The 22,265-nt window shown below is 31.1% G+C and overlaps 1 protein-coding gene across 2 annotated transcripts in view; it reads left to right on the plus strand.

Moving 5' to 3' along the window:
* The first annotated feature begins 11,285 nt into the window (after positions 1-11,285).
* LOC107442386 (mRNA (2'-O-methyladenosine-N(6)-)-methyltransferase) overlaps positions 11,286-22,265 on the plus strand; it is a 46,261-nt gene continuing 35,281 nt past the window's right edge. Inside the window, exons 1-4 of one of the 2 annotated variants that reach the window (XM_043053337.3) lie at positions 11,286-11,825; positions 15,653-15,762; positions 17,889-18,047; positions 19,856-20,121. In XM_043053337.3, coding sequence (XP_042909271.2) covers positions 17,909-18,047; positions 19,856-20,121 — 405 coding nt within the window. In that variant the 5' untranslated portion in view covers positions 11,286-11,825; positions 15,653-15,762; positions 17,889-17,908. The remainder of the gene's footprint in view (positions 11,826-15,652; positions 15,763-17,888; positions 18,048-19,855; positions 20,122-22,265) is intronic. The other variant, XM_043053343.3, reaches the window with a different exon arrangement.

The raw sequence follows: 22,265 nt of genomic DNA on the forward strand, positions 1-22,265 counted from the left end.
TAATTTTCAAACTCGGCAAGAGATTGGAGTATAATATACTAAACAATCGTACCAAAGAGAATATTTATAAACATATAAGGGGGCCTACAATGTCCCATAATAGGTTCCACTAGGTACCCGCTTTTAAGTTCTTTAAGCTTGATATTCGCGACAGCAGTGTGTGAGGCATTGTGCGGTTGGAAGCGCGACGGGCTATTAAGCAAAGGGTCTGGGGATCGATACCGGCCGAAGATTAATTTTTAAAACTGCGATACCGGTCAAGGGTTAATTTTCATTTATTTATTCTACAATATTTTTTTGATATCTTTTTCAATATTTTTACGTGAATGAAGTGTTCAATATATAAAAATTATTATTTTTCCTTGGAAAAGAGTGAATATTTGATAAAAAACGGATAAATTTCGGCACCGAAGAATCGCATACGAATTACCCCGTATCTTCCTTTAATATAAACTTATAATTTTCAAACTCGGCAAGAGATCGGAGTATAATATACTAAACAATCGTACCAAAGAGAATTTTTATAAACATATAAGGGGGCCTACAATGTCCCATAATAGGTTCCACTAGGTACCCGCTTTTAAGTTCTTTAAGCTTGATATTAGCGACAGCAGTGTGTGAGGCAAAGTGTGGTTGGAAGCGCGTCGTGCTATTAAGCAAAGGGGCTGGGGATCGATACTGGCCGAAGATTAATTTTTAAAACTGCGATACCGGTCAAGGGTTAATTTTTATTTATTTATTCTATAATATTTTTTTGATATATTTTTCAATATTTTTACGTGAATGAAGTGTTCAACATATAAAAATTATTATTTTTCTTTGGGAAGGAGTGAATATTTGCTAAGAAACGGATAAATTTCGGCACCGAAGACTCGCATACGAATCACCCCGTATCTTCCTTTAATATAAACTTATAATTTTCAAACTCGGCAAGAGATTAGGGTATAATATACTAAACAAACGTACCAAAGAGAATTTTTATAAACAATTAAGGGGGCCCACAATGTCCCATAATAGGTTCCACTAGGTACCCGCTTTTAAGTTCTTTAAGCTTGATATTCGCGACAGCAGTGTGTGAGGCATAGTGTGGTTGGAAGCGCGACGGGCTATTGAGCAAAGAGTCTGGGGATCGATACTGGCCGAAGATTAACTTTTAAAACTGCGATACCAGTCAAGGGTTAATTTTTATTTATTTATTCTATAATATTTTTTTGATATCTTTTTCAATATTTTTACGTGAATAATGTGTTCAATTTATAAAAATTATTATTTTTCCTTGGAAAAGAGTGAATATTTGATAAAAAAAAGGATAAATTTCGGCACCGAGGACTCGCATACGAATCACCCCGTATCTTCCTTTAATATAAACTTATAATTTTCAAACTCGGCAAGAGATTGGGGTATAATATACTAAACAATCGTACCAAAGAGAATTTTTATAAACATATAAGGGGGCCTACAATGTCCCATAATAGGTTCCACTAGGTACCCGCTCTTAAGTTCTTTAAGCTTGATATTCGCGACGGCAGTGTGTGAGGCATAGTGTGGTTGGAAGCGCGACGGGCTATTAAGCAAAGGGTCTGGGGTTCGATACTGGCCGAAGATTACTTTTTAAAACTGCGATACCGGTCAAGGGTTAATTTTCATTCATTCATTCTATAATATTTTTTTGATATCTTTTTCAATATTTTTACTTGAATGAAGTGTTCAATATATAAAAATTATTATTTTTCTTTGGGAAATAGTGAATATTTGCTAAGAAACGGATAAATTTCGGCACCGAAGACTCGCATACGAATCACCCCGTATCTTCCTTTAATATAAACTTATAATTTTCAAACTCGGCAAGAGATTGGAGTATAATATACTAAACAATCGTACCAAAGAGAATTTTTATAAACATATAAGGGGGCCTACAATGTCCCATAATAGGTTCCACTAGGTACCCGCTTTTAAGTTCTTTAAGCTTGATATTCGCGACAGCAGTGTGTGAGGCATAGTGTGATTGGAAGCGCGACGGGCTATTAAGCAAAGGGGCTGGGGATCGATACTGGCCGAAGATTAATTTTTAAAACTACGATACCGTTCAAGGGTTAATTTTTATTTATTTATTCTATAATATTTTTTTGATATCTTTTTCAATATTTTTACGTGAATGAAGTGTTCAATATATAAAAATTATTATTTTTCTTTGGGAAAGAGTGAATATTTGCTAAGAAACTGATAAATTTCGGCACCGAAGACTCGCATACGAATCACCCCGTATCTTCCTTTAATATAAACTTATAATTTTCAAACTCGGCTAGAAATTGGAGTATAATATACTAAACAATCATACCAAAGAGAATTTTTATAAACAAATCAGTGGGCAAACAATGGCCCATAATAGGTTCCATTAGGTAACCGCTTTAAAGCTCTTTAAGCTTTACATTCGCGGCAGCAATGTGAAAGGCATTGTGCGGTTGGAAGCGCGACGGGCTATTAAGCAAAGGGTCTGGGGTTCGATACTGGCCGAAGATTACTTTTTAAAACTGCGATACCGGTCAAGGGTTAATTTTCATTCATTCATTCTATAATATTTTTTTGATATCTTTTTCAATATTTTTACTTGAATGAAGTGTTCAATATATAAAAATTATTATTTTTCTTTGGGAAATAGTGAATATTTGCTAAGAAACGGATAAATTTCGGCACCGAAGACTCGCATACGAATCACCCCGTATCTTCCTTTAATATAAACTTATAATTTTCAAACTCGGCAAGAGATTGGAGTATAATATACTAAACAATCGTACCAAAGAGAATTTTTATAAACATATAAGGGGGCCTACAATGTCCCATAATAGGTTCCACTAGGTACCCGCTTTTAAGTTCTTTAAGCTTGATATTCGCGACAGCAGTGTGTGAGGCATAGTGTGATTGGAAGCGCGACGGGCTATTAAGCAAAGGGTCTGGGGATCGATACTGGCCGAAGATTAATTTTTAAAACTACGATACCGTTCAAGGGCTAATTTTTATTTATTTATTCTATAATATTTTTTTGATATCTTTTTCAATATTTTTACGTGAATGAAGTGTTCAATATATAAAAATTATTATTTTTCTTTGTGAAAGAGTGAATATTTGCTAAGAAACTGATAAATTTCGGCACCGAAGACTCGCATACGAATCACCCCGTATCTTCCTTTAATATAAACTTATAATTTTCAAACTCGGCTAGAAATTGGAGTATAATATACTAAACAATCATACCAAAGAGAATTTTTATAAACAAATCAGTGGGCAAACAATGGCCCATAATAGGTTCCATTAGGTAACCGCTTTAAAGCTCTTTAAGCTTTACATTCGCGGCAGCAATGTGAAAGGCATTGTGCGGTTGGAAGCGCGACGGGCTATTAAGCAAAGGGTCTGGGGATCGATACCGGCCGAAGATTAATTTTTAAAACTGCGATACCGGTCAAGGGTTAATTTTTATTTATTTATTCTATAATATTTTTTTGATATATTTTTCAATATTTTTACGTGAATGAAGTGTTCAACATATAAAAATTATTATTTTTCTTTGGGAAGGAGTGAATATTTGCTAAGAAACGGATAAATTTCGGCACCGAAGACTCGCATACGAATCACCCCGTATCTTCCTTTAATATAAACTTATAATTTTCAAACTCGGCAAGAGATTAGGGTATAATATACTAAACAAACGTACCAAAGAGAATTTTTATAAACAATTAAGGGGGCCCACAATGTCCCATAATAGGTTCCACTAGGTACCCGCTTTTAAGTTCTTTAAGCTTGATATTCGCGACAGCAGTGTGTGAGGCATAGTGTGGTTGGAAGCGCGACGGGCTATTGAGCAAAGAGTCTGGGGATCGATACTGGCCGAAGATTAACTTTTAAAACTGCGATACCAGTCAAGGGTTAATTTTTATTTATTTATTCTATAATATTTTTTTGATATCTTTTTCAATATTTTTACGTGAATAATGTGTTCAATTTATAAAAATTATTATTTTTCCTTGGAAAAGAGTGAATATTTGATAAAAAAAAGGATAAATTTCGGCACCGAGGACTCGCATACGAATCACCCCGTATCTTCCTTTAATATAAACTTATAATTTTCAAACTCGGCAAGAGATTGGAGTATAATATACTAAACAATCGTACCAAAGAGAATTTTTATAAACATATAAGGGGGCCTACAATGTCCCATAATAGGTTCCACTAGGTACCCGCTTTTAAGTTCTTTAAGCTTGATATTCGCGACAGCAGTGTGTGAGGCATAGTGTGGTTGGAAGCACGTCGGGCTATTAAGCAAAGGGTCTGGGGATCGATACTGGCCGAAGATTAATTTTTAAAACTGCGATACCGGTCAAGGGTTAATTTTTATTTATTTATTCTATAATATTTTTTTGATATCTTTTCCAATATTTTTACGTGAATGAAGTGTTCAATATATAAAAATTATTATTTTTCTTTGGGAAAGAGAGAATATTTGCTAAGAAACGGATAAATTTCGGCACCGAAGACTCGCATACGAATCACCCCGTATCTTCCTTTAATATAAACTTATAATTTTCAAACTCGGCAAGATATTGGGGTATAATATACTAAACAATCGTACCAAAGAGAATTTTTATGAACATATAAGGGGGCCTACAATGTCCCATAATAGGTTCCACTAGGTACCCGCTCTTAAGTTCTTTAAGCTTGATATTCGCGACGGCAGTGTGTGAGGCATAGTGTGGTTGGAAGCGCGACGGGCTATTAAGCAAAGGGTCTGGGGTTCGATACTGGCCGAAGATTACTTTTTAAAACTGCGATACCGGTCAAGGGTTAATTTTCATTCATTCATTCTATAATATTTTTTTGATATCTTTTTCAATATTTTTACTTGAATGAAGTGTTCAATATATAAAAATTATTATTTTTCTTTGGGAAATAGTGAATATTTGCTAAGAAACGGATAAATTTCGGCACCGAAGACTCGCATACGAATCACCCCGTATCTTCCTTTAATATAAACTTATAATTTTCAAACTCGGCAAGAGATTGGAGTATAATATACTAAACAATCGTACCAAAGAGAATTTTTATAAACATATAAGGGGGCCTACAATGTCCCATAATAGGTTCCACTAGGTACCCGCTTTTAAGTTCTTTAAGCTTGATATTCGCGACAGCAGTGTGTGAGGCATAGTGTGATTGGAAGCGCGACGGGCTATTAAGCAAAGGGTCTGGGGATCGATACTGGCCGAAGATTAATTTTTAAAACTACGATACCGTTCAAGGGTTAATTTTTATTTATTTATTCTATAATATTTTTTTGATATCTTTTTCAATATTTTTACGTGAATGAAGTGTTCAATATATAAAAATTATTATTTTTCTTTGGGAAAGAGTGAATATTTGCTAAGAAACTGATAAATTTCGGCACCGAAGACTCGCATACGAATCACCCCGTATCTTCCTTTAATATAAACTTATAATTTTCAAACTCGGCTAGAAATTGGAGTATAATATACTAAACAATCATACCAAAGAGAATTTTTATAAACAAATCAGTGGGCAAACAATGGCCCATAATAGGTTCCATTAGGTAACCGCTTTAAAGCTCTTTAAGCTTTACATTCGCGGCAGCAATGTGAAAGGCATAGCGTGGTTAGAAGCGCGACGGGCTAGTAAGCTGAGGATCTGGGGTTCGATACAGATCGAGATTAATTTTTAAAACTGCGATACCTCTCTAGGGTTAATTTTTATTTATTTATTCTATATTGTTTTTTTGATGTCTTTTTCAATATTTTTACGTGAATGAGGTGTTCAATATATAAAAATTATTATTTTTCTTTGGGAAAAAGCGAATAATTGCTAAATAACGGATAAATTTCGGCTCCGCAGACGAGCATACGAATCACCCCGTATCTTCCCTTATTATTAACTTATAATTTTCAAACTCGGCAAGAGATTGGAGTGCAATATACTAAACAATCGTATCAAAGAGAATTTTTATAATCAAATCAGGGGGCATAGAATGGCCCATAATAGATTCCATTAGGTAACCGCGTTAAAGCTCTTTAAGCTTAACATTCGCGGCAGCAGTGTGAAAGGCATAGCGTGGTTAGAAGCGCGACAGGCTAGTAAGCAAAGGATCTGGGGATCGATACTGGCCGAAGATTAATTTTTAAAACTACGATATCGGTCAAGGGTTAATTTTTATTTATTTATTCTATTATTATCTCTGCCGGGGATCGAACCCGCACCCCATAGCTTAAGGTGTAAGTCACTAGAACGCGGACTTGGCCGTTGAACCACGTTTTTACGGGGATCGGGCTACTACTTTGCTTCAATTACCCTCTCCCGTTGAGCTAAACAAAAGACTTAAGGGGCCTTTGCACCCCCCCCCCCTAATTGGATTATAAAAATCTTCCTTTTTAGGGTGGTTCGACTCATAGAGGCCAACTTTCGGTCCGAATTTGAAATTTATAGCTTAATATTAAAGGGAGTTAGATTGACTTGAAATTTGAACCTTTTCCCCGCCATTTTATTTTAATTTTTATTCCATAATGCGTTCTTTCTCCAAGAAAGACACTTGATTTTAAACATAGAAAACTTTTCGCCAGCTAAACTATCTTGAAAATATTGTAAAAGGATTGAAAAAAATAATATAATATAAATAAACTAATTTTCCGGGATTTTCTGAGTTTTTAAGTATTATTTGAAATTTCGCGAATAAAAAAAATTATTTTTGTATATAGGATTCTTTAATATATCGAAAAAAAATTAAATAAATAATATAATGCAAAAAAAAAGATATAAATATAAAGAATTTTAAAAACTTTTCTCTGCAGGTGATCGAACCCGCACCCCATAGCTTAAGGCGTAAGTCACTAGCGCGCGGACTTAGCCGTTAACCACGTTTTCATTGGGATCGGGCTACTACTTAGCTTCAAGTATCCTCTCCTGTTGAGCTAAACAAAAGACTTAAGGGGCCTTTGCAACCCCCCTATTTGGTTTATAAAATTCTTCCTTGGTAGGGTGGTTCGACTCATAGAGGCCAACTTTCGGTCCGAATTTGATAATTGTAGCTTAATTTTAAAGGGAGTTAGATGGACTTGAAATTTGAACATTTCTCCCGTTACTTTATTTTATTTTTTATTCCTTTATGCGTTCTTTCACCAAGAAAGACACTTGATTTTAAACATAGAACACTTTTCGCCTGCTAAACTATCTTGAAAATATTGTAAAAGGTGGGAAAAAAATAATATAATATAAATAAACTAATTTTCCTGGATTTTTCGAGTTTTTAAGTATTATTTGGAATTTCGCGAATAAAAAAAAATTATTTTTGTGTTTAGGATTCTTTAATATATCAAAAAACACATTAAATAAATAATATAATGTAAAAGAAAAAACAAAAGGAAAAAAGAAAAAATTTTAAAAATTTATCTCTACCGGGGATCGAACCCGCACCTCATAGCTTAAGGCGTAAGTCACTAGCACGCGGACTTAGCCGTTGAACCACGTTTTTACGGGCATCGGGCTACTACTTAGCTTCAAGTTTCCTCTCCCGTTGAGCTAAACAAAAGACTTAAGGGGCCTTTGCAACCCCCCTAATTGGTTTATAAAAATCTTCCTTGGTAGGGTGGTTCGACTCATAGAGGCCAACTTTTGGTCCGAATTTGAAAATTATAGCTTAATATTAAAGGTAGTTAAATGGTCTTGAAATTTGAACCTTTTTCCCGCCATTTTATTTCATTTTTATTTTTTACAGAATTTTATTGTATGGAAGGGACTAGATGCAACATTTTCTTGATTAACAGACTTTACCAGAAAAGATTTCTATCTTAAAGGACATCGCAGCAAGGCGTGTATGTTAGATGTATTCTGTAAAATATTTGTTTAGTAAAGTTATTTAGGCCCAAACTCTATTTCTGGCTGTGAATTATTGGTGTGAATTTTTAGGCATTCATTACTCTGTAAATTGCATATTTGCAGTATGTTTATCTTTCATCGAATAAATCATAAAACGGAAGATTTTAAAAATGTTGCTTTTATGATTTTCTGATAAACATTTTATGTAATTCTATATCGAAATAACTTTTACTTAAGATTTGTGTATATTTTTATTTTAAAATCTATATATTTGAATTTATATTATAACTACACAATTTTTGTCTTTATTTTAGAGAAAAAATTAAAATTCTTCGAACTCCTAATTACTCAGCCAATAAAAAAAAAAATAAAAAAATTGTCTCAATTATAAGCTTTTTAAAATCAAAATGTGCTTTTAAAGCATAAATGTGTTGCGATACTTCAAAAAGTATGATCACATTAAGTTAGTTCTATTCACTAATTTTATTAAATTTAGTCTAGATAAATGACCAAATTTTTTTATCAGATTATTTATTTATTCATTAAGTTAGATAGTCAATAAATATCATATAAGAGAATTTTACTAATTTAACTCAAAGTATATATAGTTCTTTTTATGTTCATATTATTAACTAAAAAGGAATACATGATTTTTAAAAAATGCAAATGCTAATCGCAACACATTTATGTTTTAAAAGCATTTATGTTAATAAGTTAAGTTTTTAGTTAATAATATGAACATAAAAAGAACTATATATACTTTGAGTTAAATTAGTAAAATTCTCTTATATGATATTTATTGACTATCTAACTTAATGAATAAATAAATAATCTGATAAAAAAATTTGGTCATTTATCTAGACTAAATTTAATAAAATTAGTGAATAGAACTAACTTAATGTGATCATACTTTTTGAAGTAATATGTTTTAAATTTAATTATATATTAAAAGCCTACAAAAAGTGGTTATATAACTACAACGCAATAAAACTTTTTATAACATAAAATATTTTATTGTAAAAAATACACATTACTGAGATGAACTTTCGCAGATTTTGTTTACTCATTATTATGGTGAACAACATTGGTTACGCCTAAAGGTCTGGTTTCTTAGGACAAGCGCCTTATCTGGGCGTCAGCGGGACGTCAACGTCACGCTGACGCCAACAAAATACTGGTTTGTTAGCTCAAGGCCTGGTTTCTTAGAACTAACGCCTTATCTGGGCGTCAGCGGAAAGTTGACGTAGATCTGACGCCAAAAAAATACTTTTTTGTTAGCTCAGCGTGAGCAGTCGGTCCAACGCAGACATTATCTCTCATTGCGCATGCGTTAATAACGTAAACAAATATTTATTTTGAATTTGTATTGATTTTGTTATTGTCGACCAGTGTTTTAGAGAACAAATAATGACTTTGTTCAAGAAAAAACACATTATAGCTGAGCTAAATGAAGAGTGCTATGTTTAATGAAGAAGCTATGTTTAATGTCAAAATCAAAATCTTGGCTGATTTCAATGTGTTGTTGGATGTTGTCCGCCATTGCTTCTGTGGTTAACGTCACGCTGTAATCCAACTGCAGTTGAGTTGGACGGCAATTGAAGTTCAAGATAAGCGTTCGATGACGTATACTATCAAACTCACAAATAAACCAATCAGAGGTTAGCGCTGATTTCCAGCTGACGCCGACGTTTAGGACGACAGGCTAAGAAACCAGGCCTTTAGATCTCCAACACATACACGATTGTAATTTTTTTTTTTTTTTTTTTTGAAGGACAAGAGAAAGTAGATCGTTTACATAAACTTGAATCAAAAACACCTCTCTTCCAAATCTAATTTTTAAGATGGCTTAGCAGGGACGCGGGTAAGGGAGGGGTAAGGGGGTTCAAACCATAGAGTTGAAATACTTGGAAAATACCTACTATCTCAACTCTATGGTTCAAGCACCCCGATTTTTATAATCGGGGTCTTGCAATATTTTCTCAAACTATTAATTTTTTATAATAGTTTTAAAAATAATTATTTGGGGAAAATTATCGACAATTTCAACCTTAATCTATGTAAAGGTACCCCTCCATAAAATCGAGTTAACATGTCTTATATACTAGTGAATAGGAATTATATTTCTGTAGTGGTAGATACACTGCAGTACTCCCCCACCAGAATTATATCTGTGATAGAATTCGATGAACTGATACCGCTAGTTGATTCATTGCTGTTTTGTGAGAAGCCGGAAGAGATGTATTAAGTTCACCGTACTTTCTGCTGATCGTGAGAGCTGTATTAAGTTCACTGTCGTGGTTGTTCCTGTGTTGCCATTAGCATTCGAGTGTATGCAGGCCAACGTTGCGTGTGATCGAGACTGATTAGCTACAGTGCAAGGAGGTGGATAATGTTGCAGTCACAAGTAGCAAGTCAACTTTTCAATGTGAACCATCTATCGAAGTAGGTGTGTTCAGATCGAAGTGGGCGTTATTGTCAAGGTGGGAGTGCTCACATCACGTTCGGGTCACCAATGTGGGGGAGTTGTTATCGATAATGTACATCTATGACAAGGTACCCCGGTTTTGTGCTATATGGGATATTATAAAATAATCCGAGCCCTAAATTTTAATTTAAACGACTTATTAAAAAAAAGCTAACAAATCATCCTAAAATAATTTTACTTCATGGTAGCTATTGATTCTCAAGAAATTTCAGAAAGAATTTTACCAACAAAATTCAGTTTTTCATAGTGATTGAACTATGACTTTATTTGTTTTATTATTTAAGCTCTGTCCGTGAAAGTAGTTAAACATTACTCAGATCTTGAAAAAGATATTCTTAGAACGTGGAAGAAAGTAAGATTTTATTCATTCCTTTCAGTAACTTCCTATGAATGATCTATTTTCGGTGATCATTGAAAACTACCATTACAAAAAGAATCATTCAGAATTGTTTTAAAAATTAAAGCATTTAAAAAATAATTTGTTACATCTAGTAGATCAGCTCAAGTAAGATCTATTCATTAAGATAAAACAGTCAGACTGTAAGTTTGAGATGAAAAAAATGAACTTCTCCCATAGAAATTGAGACGTAGATTGAAGCTGACAATGGTGCAATGGGATAAAGGAAATTTGTATCCTTATGTAGCTAAAATTAAAAACCCCGTTCTTTCCGGACAGCGTGTAAATGTCGAATGAGAAAAAAAGACAAGAATTTACGAACACCAAAAGTAATTAAAAAACGCTGGGGAAACGGGAAAAAAAAAGAAATGCTGAATACGATAACGATGCCAACGATGATAAAATAAGCTAATAAGATTTATCTATTAATTATTAGCAGCGGCTGCTAAGCAACATCCATTTTCTTTTCATTTTATAAAAAAAAGGAAGATAAATGCATTGTTTTGCATTTTTATTACTCTTTAAGTTCGTAAAGTTTGATTGCTGCAATAAGTAGAGGTATCCAGAGTTAATAATTGAAAATTTTAAAGGGAGAACCAACGGCTAATAGAATGACAAGAGGGTCACGTGACAAAAGCATCATTTAAAGAGGCAAATGGCGTTTACAGATGGGGTTATGTTTGTTGAGTTCTTTTTAAATCATGAATGAAATAGTCTTATCTGTCTTTTTTGAAGTGTGATACGTTATATATACATTGTAATATGTATGAAGCAGCTGATGATGAAGAAAAATGAGTTGTATTTTTTCTAATAAGCTCTTAAAATAGTGTTAGAATGTCGGCATCGCACGTGTGTTTGTATACATCTTTTGGATGTTGACAGGATAAGAGTTTTAACTGAACTGTAGACCCAAAACACGGATTCATATTCTTGTTTATAGTGATTAAAGTTAATACACTCTGAAGGACTCTGTATTGGCTGAAAAACATTGATTACCATACAACAGTTGTATTATATAATGTGACTGTTTCAGAGGGAACTGTCAAATATGTCTTTCTGAAGAAGATATTAGTAATTCAATTATATTATTTAATTTACAGTTTTTTTAATAACACTTTTTGATAAGGATTGTGTCATAATTAAGAACCTAATTTATTTACTGACCAATTGAACAGTTGTATTACTTTTAGATACATAATATCTGACTTCACATCTTGCACAAGTCATAGTAAACAAGTATTGTTAGTAGTTTTTGGAGAACTATGTGTAATGTTGAGGTTGTTGTAAATTGTTTTAAGTTCAAATTTGAACATTATCAGTAAATGCAATGATAGTAAATTTTAACTAGAAGCTGTTTTATATTCGAAGCTCTCTTCAGCCAAAATTATTATAACTATAGTTTTAAATTTATATTAGTTTTACAAATTTTGAATTTCATTGATTCTTAAGCTATTAATTTCAGCATATAGCAAAATTCTAGCAAAGAAGCACCATAAATATGATCAATATTCAAGATTGAAATATTAATTTTCAGTTATCTGATATGAGGAAATTTTTATCTGTAAAATGATAGTTTCATGGGGGACATGTGGTGATCTGTCGCGCCAACTACAATCGCCAAGATGTCAAATAGAATTTGAACTTGCAAACAAAAAAAAAAAAAAAGCTTAGATGTTTGTGTGAGAGTGGGTACGAGTTATACCTTTCGAGTTGGTCCCTTTTTATGATGCTTTTTTTAGTTTCTCGTGGGCCGCTGCCCGGAAGTTGCCGAAACTTGGCGATTATTCTGCCACAGATCATGATATGGAAATCTCCCCGTTTCGTGATCATAAATTTATTTATATTTGGCGAAGGGAATCTTTAAAGAAACATTCAACAATATGCGTGTTAGCTCTTTATTTCAAATCAAAATTAGAGAAATTAAACGCAGTTAGAACTATGGATGTAACGAATATTTGATATTTTTGGGAGAAATTTTAATAGATTTAATAAAGAATTAACTGATTCATGTTTTCCATTATAAATTATTATAAATAGTTTTTACACCCATTTGTCACGTTAACAAACTCGTTAATTTATGTTTTGAAAGAGAGGTATATTTCAGAACTAAAAACGAATTGTTTTCTGTTTCTCTTGATTTTTTAAATTTATTTTTCTCTTTTTTAGGGTTTTTATTATGATAAAATTTTTTAAAGAGCGTTCTAATGAACGTTATTCTTTTATGGTCCTTTTTTTCTACAAATATGGCAATGTGAAGAGTTAAATTAAGATTTTATCGTTAAGTATTTTCTCTAAAAATTAAGATGATTTTTGTTTTGGTTTTTATCTAGCTTTTATCTTTTTATAAAACTTGCGTTTTTATAGACGTTTTTGTTATGATGCTGCAATTAAGATGATTTCTATTAGACTTTAGTCTTAAATTTTTCTTTGATAAACGGTAATTAGGAAACTAAAATATTTAGCTTTAAATTTTCTTTGAAACATTTAGATTGATTTTTTTTTGCTTATGCTTATAATCTTTGTTTTTATACATGTTTTTATAATCGCGCTGGTCCTCTGGATAATTTTGTTTTCTGGGAAATATTATTTTTTAGCATTGAAGTTTTGTTTTAAGAATCAAGAGGATATTTTTTTTCTGTTCTTTTTTTTTCTTTCTAACTTTATCACTTAATTTTTTTTTAATAGCTGTAAGTTTATTTTATTTATCATAAATATTTCGAATTATTTTTATTATCTAAAATATTTCTATTAAAGTTTTTTTCCTTTACCCCATGCCAATAATACAGCTAAGTTTTGATAATTTTTCAATAATGACTACATTATTTCTATAAAAAAAATATTTCTGAATGATTTTTAGAAAAATAGATATTGCTATTCGGACCCTGAATATTAGGTATTCCGTCTATTTTTTTTCTCTGAATAATCTGCCAAATCACTATTAGTTACATCTGTAGTCATAACGTTTATTTTGATGGAATACATTTTTTTTTTCAAAAAATGCCCTTAATTGCATCAAATACCTTAAAACACCGCAAAAATAAATGTATATTTTTTTAATAATGTTTATTGTTTAAATGACAAACCTATGTTTCAGGATTTAAGTTGAGTTCAAAATTTGTCTAGTACGAAAGAAATAAGCAAAGACGTTTAGAAAATGTTCAAACAATTAGTAATTAGTGGTTTTGTACAAATCTAGAAGCCTTGATATGTCTTGTTTCTAAGCAAATTTTATTTTTTCTTTAGTTATAGGATTGTCATTATTTGTTTATTTACTGTTCAATATAAATATTTCTCTATTTATGTATAGATAGCAACAATTATAAAAATGCTTTCCTCGTTTTTATTTTTCAAAATACGGTTATATAGCGTGAAGGGAAAGTTATAAAGATGTGTTTTATATTTTTAGAAGTGTAAAAGGTGTATTTTTAAATTAAAAAAAAATTTTTTTTTGCTGTAGGTACCATCAATTTTAACACTATTCGATCTAATTGATAATCGTTAGTTTACTATATATTATATTAAGTAATATATAAATATTTTTTGTCATAATTTAAACTGCAAGAGTAAGTTATTGAACTAATGGTGAATGGATAATTGAAGCCTATTTTTCCTACTAATAATTCACTTTAAATTATCGTTTAAATTTTTAAAATGGGAACAGAAAAAACTTAAATTAAAATGCGAACTTTTATATGAAGACTAAATGTATTTTTTCAAAAGAGAAAGATTCTGTGAGAGAACAGATGTTTCTGTACTTTAACAATGACTAACTTGATTTTTAAAAAATTATAATTTGTTATCATTTTCCAATTATTTTGTTGTGTGTCTTAATGATTTCATTTTTGGTAATTCTGAAGATTTATAATGAAAAGACTGGTTTGTTTACATGTATGCACCTTTTTTTTCACTTTTGTTAAAGAAATTTTAATAAAATAAGTTTCAATAAAAAATAATACTATAATGAATGTTCACAATTATGGTTAAAGATGCTATTTTGTGACATTAATGCAAAACAAGAAACTGAAAGACCCTTCATATTAATTACCATCCCTTTATATTAATTACTTTTCTGGCCGAACGATGATAATTATTTCTTAGTGGCTCTGAACCAACAGACCCTATTAACTGAAAGAATACGTTAATTTTTAGAAACAAGATGTCATGGTTGCAAAAGACCTACATACCTACCCAGTGAAACGTGGGCGGGTTGTACCGAGTAAAACTCACCCTAAATTGGGTTTTTCTAAAAAAAAATTTTTTTTATTCTCTGTTATATTAATGAGCTATTCTATTGAAATATATATGTAGTCTAGCCGAAAAAAATGAACCTATGGTGAAAAAACTAACAGTGTTTGGTGACTGGAAAGTCACCTTCCTGGCTAGATTTGACTGTATTAGTCAGCCTTTAATTCTCTTTCTACGCAAAAAAGAAAAAAAAATTACTCAAATGTTTTTTAAGATTAAAATATAAATAAAAAGTAATCCTGCGTTAAAATAAGTTTCAAATTGTGATGTATGTGAGTATCTTGTATTGTGATGTCAGAAGAAACTTTTTTCAGACTTTTGCACCAATTTATTTGTATTATTTATTAATTGCACTTTAATTACCTATATTTTAAGCCAATTCATAAAATTAAACTTAATCATCAATATTAAAATAAGTTACTTATCCCTGCCCTCTCTTTTGAAAAAAAGACCCAATAAAACATGAAAAACCCACCCGTGTTGGGTTTTTATGGAAAAACCTGGGTTTTTTGCAACCCTGCAAAATGTTCTATTAATCTTCCCACAGAAATATTCATCTCTATAAGAATGTAACTTTTATATTGTCTGCATTTGTAATTTATTTTATCTGTACAAAAGCGAATTTTTTTAAATGTCTTTAATATCTTTTTCAGTAGTATTTTCATCCCAGTTGGCATATTAATAAATCCAAGATAATGATACCATTGATCTTTAATTCATCTTGATAGCTGTATTTATGTATCCAGCCATGGGGAAATATTAGGTAATGAAATTCTAATTTATAGTAGACTAATGTTTATGTGTTATTCATTTATATGTCTGCCTCCATTTATATCTAAGTTTAAATTAGTATTGAAATCCTGTTAAATTTCATTTATTCATCACATATTCATTTAAATAATGTCTTTTTCCTTCTCATTTAAAGATATTGTGGCAAAATGTTGTTTTTATCGTGAACATTGTTTTAAATGCTGCTTTAGAACATTCAATCGTTAAAAATTTTTCTTTAATTCCTATGAAGTTTCTCAATTTTTATTTAAGTTGTGTTTGCTTTTTTTTCTGATCAAATTTATCATTTGGCTAAGAAATTCTTTTTGGTGTATTTTTTTTTTTAAATTACTGTTTTTGAAATTTATAAAAAGAATTCAGATCAAGCAAATAGTTTATTTGTAGGGTGCGTATCATTTTTAAAAACTGCTTAAAGTTTCTTATTTTTGATTTACGTTTTTTAAAAGCCCTTAGAAGGTGCTTATTTTGTTCTGGGTATGTAAAAAGTACTTAAAAGGTACTTATTTTTTGTTAAAAAATCTAACTACATCCTGATATGTGATAGGTATGTTTACAGTAATAATATTTGTAGTTTTTATTTTATGTTAATCTCTTTGTAAAAGTAATAATTTTTTTGAGAAAATTAGAGAAGTTCAGCAGAAACCATTAATTAATTGTTTTCCGGTGCTTTGCTTCCCTCAGGATTTTTTTTTTTTTTTTTACTACTTATTCAGGACTTTTAACTCTCGTCAGAATTATAAATCTGTGTTTATCAATCAGATTTACTTGAAAAACCTGTAAAATATTCCTGTTTCATCTGGACTAGTGAGGATAGTAATTCAAACTATTAATATAATTTTTACAAATTCAAAATTGGGGCGCTTAAACAATTTTTTTTACCAGTTCGTTTCTGATCCAATTTGTTTCTGACTGGCAATTAGTCTGTTTTAAATCATTAATTGCCTAAAAAAATGCTAAAAATGATTTAGATCACAAAGAATTTAACCTCAGTGGAATGCATATCAAATCTGAACAAATCAGTGATAAACACAAAAATGCAATAAAAAGCCAGGAATAAAAGTATTATACAACAAAATTAAAACTTTTTACAGCACTTCACTGTGAAGTTTCAAAGTCTATGTCATAATAAAAAAGTGATAGTTAGAAATATTTCAGTCAATTGTTTAAATTAATAATTTAATAAAAATGTTTTGCTCATAATTTACTTTGAACATTCAATTTTATAATTTGTTGAAAATTTGATTTTCTTTTAAGTTTGAACTCAAAGTTCAACTCCTGCCCTAAATACACACAATCCACCATTATTAAGTTAAAAATAAGATAATGCTGTCCGGACTATGTTGAGGTCAGGGAACTGGGTTGCCAATCAGAAAGCAGGGTTGCCACTCCACAGGGAGAACAGGAAAAACCTGGAAAGCACAGGGAATTTCAAAATCACCAAATTTAACAGGGAAAAGGCTAGGAATTTTGAGTTTTTTTTTACAAACTGGGAAAATACAGGGAATTTGTTTTTTATTTTTGTCTTTAAAAAAATAGTATCTACTCAAAGCGCAATCTGTGGGATATTTAAAGAAGACATTTAAGCTATACTCAACTATTTCATTTACTATAGCATTATTTAAGCATGTTCAGTTGTACCTTTTTTACTCTGAAGTTTTTCCAGCAATTAAAACTAGTATAGTTAGCCCAATATAGCTCCATTCAAGAGCACAGTGATAGTGTTTCCTTTTAATATATTGTCTGTAGCACATACAGGGAAAACAGGGAATTTTTTTCCAAATTTTAGTGGTAACCCTGGAAAGGTGCTGGGTTTGAGTCCTGGACGAGACATGAATGTTCTTTTGTTTTCTGTCCTTACTGTGGGAGCAACATTGGCCCATCTAATAGGTTTCCCCTGAAAGAGTTGCCATTTGTAATACATATGTGGGCATTGGTAATAAATTAAAAAGAAAAGTTAAAAATTCGAGAAAGATTTGTTGGCTATAAAGTACAGTAATTATTTTTTTATTTCAAAGGGTAAAAAATGCTAGTGATATGGCTATAAAATAGAAAAATTATTTCTTATTGAGCATTTATTGATTTTTGATATATGTGTCTCAGGTGTTTGCATTTCAAAGAAAATGTCAACAGTTCCTGGTGCTAGAAATCATTCACTAGATGAAGATGAATTAAGAAACCTTGGTGCTTCTTCCAGACTCTTGGATGTTAATGATGTCACACGCTCTGATTGGATTGATACAGCTTCCACAGATAAACCAGGTTATTATTTTTTTTTTATATATATATATATAAAAAGTTAAATTTTTTTATTGTGTTACTCTATGCTTTTCAGCATTTTAAGCTTTTTGTGCAGGGTTGTCAAAAATATATTCATGTTAAAAATATATCGTGGATGAAATTATAATCGTTAATTTTAATTATTAATGTGAAGCCATGTCGGCTCAGGTGATAGAGCATTTACCTTCCAATGAAATATATACACAATCTGGTTCAAATCCCAGCGATGGCTGGTCGATACGAATTCCGCATCAGGCTCGCACCCACCATAGTGCTGGCATGAAATATCCTCAGTGGTAGACGAATCATGAGTTAGAATCCCCTTGCCTACAGGCTAACGGTGGGAGGTTTTCGTGGTTTTCCTCTTGTAATGCAAATGCCATCAAAAAGGTCCTCCACAAAGGCAAATTTCTCCCAATACTTGATCTAGGAGTTCCCTTGCCTTCTGGATTGGGTTCCTTTATAACAATTGTGAAAATTTGAATGTTACCTAGTGTGCAAATTCATTAGGAATGTCAAATAGGTTCTACAAATTTAATGTTTTGCAATATTTTCACATTGTTTAGCCAACGATGATTACCATGGAATGACACAAATAAGTTTTGTTTTTTTTTAAGAAAAGATGTATGGCTATCCTCCAAGCTGTTTTTTAATATCTCTCATGTCACTGAACTTGACCATTATTCTGACAGGTACTGATATAAAAATGTTTGTGTATGATGTATTTTTCGTGAGAGCTTCAATTTAATTATATAAAGATTAACCGCTTCCTTCACCAATTTTTGTGGGGGAAATTTAATTAATAAATATAAGGAATTAAAACAAAACATAATATACAAGTTTGGAATGACACAAATAAGTTTTGTTTTTTTTTAAGAAAAGATGTATGGCTATCCTCCAAGCTGTTTTTTAATATCTCTCATGTCACTGAACTTGACCATTATTCTGACAGGTACTGATATAAAAATGTTTGTGTATGATGTATTTTTCGTGAGAGCTTCAATTTAATTATATAAAGATTAACCGCTTCCTTCACCAATTTTTGTGGGGGAAATTTAATTAATAAATATAAGGAATTAAAACAAAACATAATATACAAGTTTTAAGTTAAAATATAAATTTTTTTATGCGTAAAAAACATTTAATTTACCATCAGTTTACACTATACCGAGTTATCTCAGACAAAAGGAAAAAGTTAAATATCAGTCTTTGATAGTTTTTAAAACAAGGGACAACACAAAGTGATACTTTCCAAACGCCACTGAAGTGATACACCATTTTTTTAACTCTTTTTTTTTCTATGTAAATTCAGCAACCGTCGTACAATCTCACAAAATTCATACAATCCTACAATCCATTCATATGAATGCACAAAACACGTGTGTAGTCCCCCAATCCAACAGCAAAACTAACCAATAAAACTGGGCAATCACAGCAGATTATTATTATTTTACTTCCGGCCAATTAAACACTTGATAAAACAAAACGTACTGAAAAATTCTGCTACGCCAGAGTTTTCTCGGGCTAATAAATATTTGGAATATGGTTAATCGGGGAAATGGTTAAGGATTTTTTTAAAATTCTTAGATGAAACCGGTCATTCGATTGCATTGTTATGTATATTTGAGATCACCTTCTTTCTTTTTAATATTCTCGCAACTTCAAATTTATTTAAAAGGTGAATGAATTATATATTTCTGGTAAAATTAGTGAGAAATAAAATTTTGTTTAGTCCAAAGGATAATTTTCTTGCAAAAAAATTCATTCCAATTATTAACTATTTGTTTCAGTTATTGCATCTCCAATACTTCGCAGACACAATTCTGTACCTGCCGAAATGCCGAGTAGTACTGCACTTTTGAATTCTGTGCCTTCTCCACAAAGTGGTCCATTGATGTCCCCCAATCAGTATGGCTCCATTGACCCAGTACATGACCTACCACCTGACCTCTTACAAGCTGGTTGGAGGAAATTCTGGAGTAAACGGGAGAACAGGCCTTATTTCTTTAATAAAGTAACAAATGAATCTTTATGGGAAATGCCACGACTTGGCCACGTAAGTATGCTACATTATTAAATATCCATTGTCTCTTCAGTTTTATCATACAATCGGGATGTACAATCTTTTTCAGTGAAGGGCCGCTTGCACAACAGGTGGATTAAAGAAGGGCGCACGCATATTTACTCATGTTAGCGGCAAATATAATTTTTGTATAAACATTAGGGTTCTAAGCAGTTTTTTATCAGTAAACTTAATTACATATTAGCAGAAAATTAATAATTTAAATGAGTTGAATTTATATAAAAATAAGAAAACTGATACTTTTTTTATATATAATATATATCAGGGGTCTGTCCAGGCCAAATGTACTACCGTTTACCGATACCTTCACAAATTCAACTTTAGGAAAAACAGTAGTTTCACGAATTACCTTTATTATTAGTGTGAATTATTAGTGTTTATTTTTTAATATAATTTTTAATTTTCACAAATTCTGTCTAAATTTTCACAAAATAGGTACCTCTCAGAAAAATCTAAACTGACACCTGATATGTATGTATATAATAGTTGCCAACTCTACTGGATTTTCTAGTAGACTACCGAATTTTGCCAGTTTCTCCTGATCTACTGGTTTAATAAAAATTCTTCTGGTTTTTGTACATTCTAGAAAATTTCCTGAAATTGAATAAGTTTCCTAAAAAAAATTCTTATTAAAATAAAATTTTTTGTACAGTTTATTGCTTGTTTGCTTGAATATTTAAATAAGTGTTACTAATACATAATGAAGCGAACCTCATTTATTGATATCAGGTCAACACTTTTTTTGTTCTGAAATGTTCAGTTGGTTTTTATTCAGAACTCTCTTTTCAAATTAATTTAAAAAAATTCTTTTAATTATCCTTATTCGAAATTATGAAAAAATTTTAATTGTTAATATTGTTATGTTTAATGTCAATCATAACTGGAAAATATTGTAGTCTTTTTATTTTAATGACTATAAAAATCCCTAAAATTCCCTATACGTGAACGTATAGGGAATACGTGAACGTATTCCCTATACGTATACATTTTGCAACAATTATCATGAAATTTGGGATTGGAAATTTGGGAATTATCATGAAATTGGGAAATCTACTGGATTTTTTTCCATCTATGTTGGCGGCTATGTGTGTGTGTATATATATATATATATATATATATATATATATATATATATATATATATATATATATATTTAAATTTATATATATTTATATATATAAATATTTATATATATACAGTAGAGTCCTGATTATCCGAGTTAATGTGGACCACGACTAACTCGGATAACTGAAAAACTCGGTTGAAACGAAGAGTATAAAAAAAGAAAGAAAAAGAGTTAGTATAAATGTAGTATATTTAAGAAATATAAAATTTATACGAGTATACCACATACAATTCCTGTTATTATTAAAAAGCTTACTTGAAAAAATTTAAAAAGTATACTTATACTATAAAAAGCGAGAATTAAAGAGTTTTTACTTTAAAAAAGTCCTTAATTGTTTTTTGTTTTACATAACTTTGGTGCTTTTCTGCAGCATTGTTTCGCCATTTTTTAGGGATAACAGGAAAGCTGGTGTCGCTTCTTTTTGTTCTATGTATTCAGTAGCATTTTCAACAGCTTTAAGTTCATCTGTGTCAGAGATTTTTATATGTTGATTTTCATCGTCACTGTCTTTATCATCGTTGCTAGGTTCATTTTCATTATTGACAATATTAACAATCTTTTCATGGGATCAAGTAGTTAGATTTTGTTTTCCCGAGTGTTTGGAAGATAAAATTCAGATTTATTTTTCGGCGGTATTTAAAAAAATAAAAAATAAAGTAGAACAACAAAAAAACTTAAAATATTTGATAGCTCGGTTAAAGCGGAAACTCGGATTATCGGGACTCTACTGTATATATGTATGTATGTATGTATATATATATATATATATATATATATATATATATATATATATATATATACAGTGTAACGTCCCTTTCCCGGAAGGATCGATTTCCCGGACACTTTTTAACAATCAAAATAAACAAACATCTCTTGATCTTCCCCTCCCCCCCCCCAAAAAAAAAGGAAACAGAAAAGACCACCAAGTCCGTGGAGTGACCATTAGTGACGCTCCTCTTCTGGAATGCAGGGAAAGAGGGTAATTTGTTTT

The sequence above is a fragment of the Parasteatoda tepidariorum genome, chromosome 1 (genome assembly GCF_982258835.1).
Source record: "Parasteatoda tepidariorum strain Cologne lab strain chromosome 1, Ptep-v5.0, whole genome shotgun sequence".
In the NCBI taxonomy this organism is placed as follows: Eukaryota; Metazoa; Arthropoda; class Arachnida; order Araneae; family Theridiidae; genus Parasteatoda; species Parasteatoda tepidariorum.